The sequence below is a fragment of the Rosa chinensis genome, chromosome 1 (genome assembly GCF_002994745.2).
Source record: "Rosa chinensis cultivar Old Blush chromosome 1, RchiOBHm-V2, whole genome shotgun sequence".
NCBI lineage: Eukaryota > Viridiplantae > Streptophyta > Magnoliopsida > Rosales > Rosaceae > Rosa > Rosa chinensis.
The window spans coordinates 60050669-60058201 of record NC_037088.1 but is presented as its reverse complement, the minus strand read 5'-3'; the positions used below and the strand labels follow the sequence as shown (position 1 = coordinate 60058201).

Sequence of the window (7533 nt, the reverse complement as noted above, 5' to 3'; positions counted from 1 at the left end):
GTTAAAAGGAAAAAGTGGCAAACACCACTTTCTGATTTTAAGGACTAAAACTCGGGCTTGTTTGTTCCTGTTTCAAGCATGATTATCATGCTCTGCATCTTTCTCTCTCACTCCCTCTTTTCTCGTCCGAAAAACAGAGCATCGGCTCTCACCTTTCTCTCTTGCTCCACCGGCCACCAGGCAGCACCACATCACCTCCCACACCTTCAAGAAGATCGTGCGCAGCTGCAGGAGGCGGCCTTGCGCTGCAGAACCACCGGAGACGACGGCGGAGGCCGAAAAACCCGTTTTTGTTCCAAGCTTGATAACTCGAGCTACCGGCGAAGAAACCTTCCCAAACTTCACCCACAGGTTCGCCTTGACCTTCCAAAGCTCCCAGAACCTCCCTTTCACGGCGGCGTTGCCTCTGGAAGCGGCTGGAACTCGAACCCGGTTGCGCCGAAAACTTCGATCAGGTATATCTCGAGTTGTAGAGCTTGGTTTTGATTGATTCTTGAACTAGTGAGTTCACCTTGATGTTATTAACAACTTTCCAGAAGGAATCGAGGCCTGAGGTTGCAGTTTTTACGTCGAACTAGGAGCTCGCCGGTTTCTGGGTTTTTTCCGGCCAACCCGACTGGTTTGAGGTATTTTCTATCCCTTCCGGTCATTTTCAGCTTACATGCTAGTTAGGAAAGTCATTAGGCTTGATGAGACGAAGCAGAGCAGCCTGGCCCCGACACCATTGGTGGTGGTCGGCGGCGGCTCTGCCACTAACTCCGGCGGCCATTTCCGGCCACTTCCGGGGGGTCACAAGGACAGTTTCTGTACATTTTTAGATTCTATACTTCGATACGATCATTTCGAGATATTATACGCAATTTTTCGATATCGTATGATTTAGTTATGAATTTTACGATTTCGATCGATTACGATCGTTCGATTTATGATCTGTGAAGATCAGACCGTTCAATGGACTTGAAATTTAAATATGTTGATCGTATGACTGTCCCGATGACTTTGTGTGGCTACGGGCGAAGATCCGACCGTTGGATCTTCGTATAATGGTGAAATGGTGTTTTGGAAGTTGATTCGTGAGAATCCGACCGTCGGATTTTCTTATAAATCTGAGGAGATGTTAATAAAGGCGATTCAGGAAGATCTGACCGTTGGATCTTCGAGATAATTTCGGGAGGATGATCCAAAGGGCGGTCCGTGAGGATCTGACCGTTGGATCATCGTATAAATTCGATCCGACCGTTGGATTGTCTTTTGTTTTATTTTGTGAGTTGTTGGCTAAACTCAAGTCACTTATGATTAGGTGATTAACGGTTTTTACTTGGGCGAGCGAGTTTTGGTGTGATTGTGAAAGTGAAGACGCAGCGGGATGAGAGGTGAGTAAACCTCACGTGGATCTTATTATGATTCGAGTACCTTCAATTAATTTATGTTCTGTGATAATTGTGTGAAAATATTTATGGAATAAATATTTGTTTTAAAGCATATGGACTTGATCACCTACGGTCCATAGGTAAGTAAAATGATTTATTTATACAAAATGAATTTCCCGATTTTCTTGTGTGAACTATAGTTGGTATTAGTGGTCACTTCTGAGTGGGTGATTACGTATATATATATTTACTTGATTTTATACAAAATTGGTGTGACATTGAAGAATGTGAAATTGAGATGTGACGTACCATATTTATATTTGATGAACTTGATTGATGAGTTCTTGTTGATATTCATGATTTATATTGGAGGAAGTATAGAGTGGAGAATGTAGGGTTCTGAGGACGGGGATGTCCGAAGAGCGACGGTTATTTATTAACCTGAGTGTTTGTGTTCTGAGGACGGGGATGTCCGAAGAGCGACGGTTTATTATTAACCGCAGTATTTTGTTCCGAGGACGGGGATGTCCGAAGAGCGACGGTTTATTATTAACCGCAGTATTTTGTTCTGAGGACAGGGGAGGTCCGAAGAGCGACGGTTTATTATTAACCGCAGTACATCGCATTACTTAAGCCTAGGCCAAGGTGACAGGTAGCGATATAGTTAGAGCTCTAACGTATGGTCAAGATGGACCGAAGTGGTGTTATGGGAGTTGGGTGTTGTAGGACCAGTGTGGTGTATTGTGATTTGAGGATTGTGAAAATGTATTCCTTGTGGCTTTCCATGAGTGGTTTGATGTCTCTTTGCAGACGTATTACTGTTGGATTTTTACTTGATTTGTAAGAATTATAATTTAATAAATCAACAGTTCCTTCTTGTTTACTCATATGGGCTGTCATGGCTTACCGGGTTTGGTGTTGTTGCATTCCCGGTACACGATTCATATTGTGTAGCGGGTAATCCTGTAGGTCAGGAGAATCAGGACGGTGATCGTGCGGGTTAGAGTTTTTGTTATATTTTTTCAGCAATTGTAATAGTGAGGTGAGTTAAGCTCATTTGTGCCTTGTAATTTGGTTTTTGTGAGAGCGTGTTGTATTAAGAATTGAGGAGCTGGGTTTTGTAATATTGAGTGGTGTGAGGCGTGTTACTCAGAAAGAAAAATTTAGATTAGTATTAGTATTTGTAATTATTCATGTTTCGGATTTAAATTTCTTATTCAAAATTTGGGGCGTGACAGCTGACAACTGATTAGCCCCTTTAAAACCAAAAAAAAAAAAGCAAAGCCCCTTGCAAGAAACAGTAGAGAACAAGAATTGAATTTATGAATGAGAAATACCTGTAACATATATGGGAAGGCAAAGCCTATCATGTTGTTCATCCAAGCAAGTTCAAGAGCTAGCAGTATCCGGCCTAATCAAATCGTAACAGACAAAAAGGCATGACGAGAAGCATTCTTTCATTCCCTGCGATTTGAACAAAAAAGTACATATATACGTATTTGACTCTTTTGCCATCGACTCAAGAACAACAATTTGACACGTTACTCCAAGAAAGCAGAAATTTTTATTATACGAATGAGCAAAAATATATATAATAATCGACATATGTTGATACAGATTACAGACTCTTACGACATTCCTCTAAACACCCAATACCGGGATACCCTACAGACTGTAACGTAACCTTCTTCTCTTGTTCTTATTGATTATCACGTATGGACAAACCTTTATATTAACAGTAATCGTATTGCCAACTTTGATCGTGCCATCTTCATCGTACATCACATCGTCAAGATGGATAAAGTAATACCCAAATTCCACTTCTTCGTCCATAAGATATTGAGCATTTTGGACGGGCAGGATGAAGTAATACCGTCGCGGGAGATGTAGCTTCTTCTCCTTCAGCTCCTCCCTCAGCCTTTTCACCTTACGAAAAGGATTCATATCCACCACAGTTCCCTTATTATCCACAATCAAATTCACCTTGAACGACCGTAATGATTTTAGTCCTGAAAAACTAAAAATTTGTACCGTATCATCGCTGCATATGTTAGTGTATGTATTACACCTCCTCTCAATCTCCAAGTGAGTAAACTGTGGACCACTAGATGTCATTAGTTCATGGAACACCCCAGGCATACGCAGTACGCAGGAATTGAACCAGGAATTGGGTAAGAGACGACTTATTTTTCTCGTGTCAAAATCCTTCTCAGAGTAATTTTTACTTCCACGGAAGGTCACCAACACCTTTACATCTTTTTCTTGTTCCAGCACTTGCGGCACCGGAACTACATCTATAGTATGACCTTCGAAAACGTCATGCCAGCTGAATGATCTTTTCTCGAACATCACAGACATTTTATGCATAAAGAGATAATGTGGAGGGAGAAGGAAGTCTGCCACCTGTAGATGCTCCCTGAGATCCCCTACCTTATCGTGTTCGCTGACTATCACCTCCGCCACTACCACCTCCGCATCCATGAGAAGCCTCACGTACAACTTGATCTTGGATCGATGAAACCCTAAGTATGGATCTGATGAGAAAAAAATGTGATTCCCCAAGCATCTGGGAATATCTAGAGTAGAAGCAGAGAAGCTGGTGTAGTCACCCACAAACAAACTTCGATCTTTACTCAAGCTCTTCATTTCAACCCATTGCCTCTCAGGTTCGTTCAACTTGTAAACCTTGCATCCATGATGAGTTGGATTATGAGGACATCTCCGCCTCAAAGGCCTCGCACGTTTCTCAACTAAAAGTAGATCCCCCAATGACTCCACCAATTTCTTACTGCAAAAACAAGTAGTTGGAGACGCGACCTGTGTCTTCTTCAAGGAAGAATCAATGGATACAGCTGTACCATCCTCGGCAACAACATAGAACTTGCTCTTATGAAAAATAATATCATCGAATTTGTGGTGTTCAAAGATTATATCCTGTACTAAGGTGCACTCTTCAATCTCAACACTAGCGGTACTGAAATCCCAGTAGTATAGTTTCGCCTCAGCCATCACCATGAGCGCTTGCCAATGAGGATCCGAGGATACGACCACCTTATGTTGTTCGGCCTCATTGGAATTGGAGTTACGCAGACTAGCTATAACATCTTGCTAATTCCAATACCTGAAATTGCAACACGTTTAACTCATCTGGAAACGACTCTGAATTCGGCTCTAAAGGCAACGAGGTGGAAAGTGGATGTAACAAAAGACAACGATTTTCGGGTTCAACATCTCGGACTTTAATAACCCATTCCATTGAACTGGAACTAGAAGCTTTTGAAGCTGGTTGTTCAAGATGATACACAATGCTCTTGACGAATGTGTATACCGAATCTTGACCCTGAATGCGAACTTTGATGGGAACCTTGATCTCATATGGAGGAATAGACGATCGCATTTGTTGACAAATAGCACGAAATCGATCGAGTAACATCGAGTTTAGTATGCATGCAGTTCCCTATCCTCTCGATTAATTCATTAGGAAGTTTTTCCATCATATTAGAATGAAGCTAGGAGCTAGAGTTGATTCCTCTGTAACTTAAGGAGCTAGAGTTGATTCCTCTGTAACTTAAGAAGCTAGAAGCTAGGAGCTCTCTATTTATTTCCTATAAAATCTTAGATTCGCTTGTATAGAGTTGTTTTAGGTGCAAACTTATTCCTAATAGGAAACGAATAATTTGCTATCCTAGTTTTTTAATACTTGACATTCCTAATAATCTAAATTAGAAGAGAGAAAATGTCACAAGTTCGGCATAGGTTCAAATATGGTAGGTAATTTTATTACCAGATTCTGCATTCTATGCACGACGGGGTGCATGCACCAACGTTAGCGTTACTAAACCAACATATTTTACGTCCATCTCCACGACTCCAAGAGCTCAAACCAGATGCATCCCAGATGAAAATAGATTTTTTATTTCCAAAACAATGACTTCTTTCTCTCCTGCTCTAAATTTCAATCCTTTGAAACTCGCTCCACTCACTCCACCCAAATTGGCCTCCGACTTCGAACCCGACCCGTCCCAGGCTGATGGGCCTCCCACCAATTAAAGGACTAACTTGTCCAGTGAGGCCATTCTAGATGGTGTACCGTTTCATTCATAATACTTTGCGTTTAATTAGGTACTGATGTAGGATGTAGATGGTGACAACTGTCCCTTACTGCATGACTGGCTCGTGACCTCTTGGACTATATAAGTCATGTATTCCCTGCTGTTTACAATCAATGAGAATTTGCCTTCTTCGTTTTCTTCTTTCTCTAGTCTTCTGCAATTTCTATTTTTTAAACCCAGACTCCTATTAAGTGGTATCAGCGCCCTCTCATGGGACCGCGGAAGGGTGGTCTGCCTTCCCCTCCACCACCGCCGTCAAGTAGTTCACAGTTTCCTCCGCTGCCGTCACATCCCAGTTCTTCATCTTCGTTGCGCCATCAGGATCCTAACCCACTGGAGTTGGATCTTCAGCTACATTGTGATCAAACGTCGGCTAATTTCCAAGACATCAGGGTGTCCTTGGAGTATATGCGCTCTCAGAATTCTGCCTTACGCTCGGAATTGCTCGACGAAATTCGTCAGCTGCGGGTGGGTCCTAAGAACCCACTAGAGGGTGCTGGTACTTCTCAAGCTGGGGGCTCGCCGTCACCCAGATTTTCGTCATCATCGAAGTCGTCGTCGTCGTCACCACCAGCATCGGTACATCCCCCAGCTTCCCTCGGGAGCTCGGATTTGGGTAACTTTCATACTGCAATTCCAGATCTATCAGTACTACCTTTATATAGTTCGTTTATGACCGGTGCGATGACTAGTGTCCCAAATACACATATGATGAGTATGGAATTGCCTGATTTTCTGGGTTCTATGGTCTCTTTGCCGATGGGCTATTCGAATAGCATGGCTTTAAGTAGTGGAGCTACGATGATGGCACCTATTTCTCAATATTATTCAACACCTCAGTACTTTCACATGCCTAGTATAAGTTTACAGCCACAGTATGTTTCTCACAATATGCCATTATCACAACCACAGGGTCATCAGAGCTCTTTCAATATGACATATTCTGGACCTTACCCTGTGTCTTATATTGATTTTCCACCTAAGTCATCCCAACTGTGCTCACAAGCTCCACCCTACTTCCCTAATGTGAGCCACCTTCGATCCAAACCGCCTATCAATCCATTGTCGTCTCACCCAATATATGCTGTTACTGCAACCCCATACCCTCAGTTTTACAATCTGTCACCTAACATGATTCACAGTCCCCAATATGCTCAAATGGCTCTCAATTCACCGGATGTTCCTAATTTATAGGATCCTCAGCTCCCTACTATGAAGCAAATGCGACTTGATTTTGCTACGTTTGCAGGGGGTGATCCTGTGGAGTGGCTGAATAAGGCGGAGCAGTATTTTTCTCTTTATCAGATTCCAGATGATAGGAAGGTGATGATTGCAGCGATGCATCTTGTTGGAGAAGCAGCGGATATGTGGCATCTATTTAAGGATGATTATCCTAAGAATTGGGTGGGGTTTGCTGACTTGATGATGAGGCAATTTGGTTCTTACAACAGTGTGGATTATCAAGCGGCACTAGCTAAGCTCCAGCAAGTGGGTAGCGTAGCTGATTATAAGGCACCATTCACTAAACTTTCTTGCAGGGCACCCGGATTTTCCCCAGGAGCTTTGGTAGCTTGTTTCATTGGTGGTCTCAAGGAGGATATAAGGGTGGATGTGCGAGCTTTGAATCCCAAAACATTGTTGGAAGCTTATGAATTGGCAAAAATCTACGAAGAAAAGTATGTTGGTCACAAGCATCAGTTCAGGTCAGCTGCTGCAAAATTGATACCAACTATCAGCAGACCTGCCAATAGCACTTCTCTTACTCCAAAGTCGAGTACACGAACCCCTTGTTGGTCAACAACAATGAGATGGGACATAAGAAATTAACTCAGGCCGAGTATCAAGAAAGAAGAGCTAAGAACTTATGTTTCTTTTGTGAAGAACCTTTTATGCCTGGACATAATTGTCGGAAGGGAAGAGCATTTCTCATTGAAGTATGTTCAGGAGATGAGGGACATACGGATAATAATGCAATTGATGTTACGGAAGAGTTAGCCTCTGATCTTAACAAATTGGATGAGCCCTTGATTCAATTGCATGTTGTGTTAGGT

At 42.5% G+C, this 7533-nt stretch overlaps 1 protein-coding gene across 3 annotated transcripts; it reads left to right on the top strand.

Moving 5' to 3' along the window:
• On the top strand, positions 1 to 2529 carry LOC112182024. Of its 3 annotated transcripts, XR_002929250.2 has the most exons (4): positions 1 to 455; positions 537 to 626; positions 1301 to 1373; positions 2325 to 2529. XR_002929250.2 is itself a non-coding variant. In XM_040512836.1 (3 exons), exons 1-3 carry the CDS (start codon positions 79 to 81, stop codon positions 2329 to 2331), a joined length of 474 nt encoding a protein of 157 aa, XP_040368770.1. In that variant the 5' UTR covers positions 1 to 78; the 3' UTR covers positions 2332 to 2529. The 3 variants fall into 3 exon arrangements, 2 of the variants coding, with proteins under 2 accessions (XP_040368770.1, XP_040368771.1); XM_040512836.1 differs by lacking the exon at positions 1301 to 1373; XM_040512837.1 differs by lacking the exon at positions 2325 to 2529 and having other exon boundaries at positions 1301 to 2316.
• The last annotated feature ends 5004 nt before the right edge of the window (positions 2530 to 7533 follow it).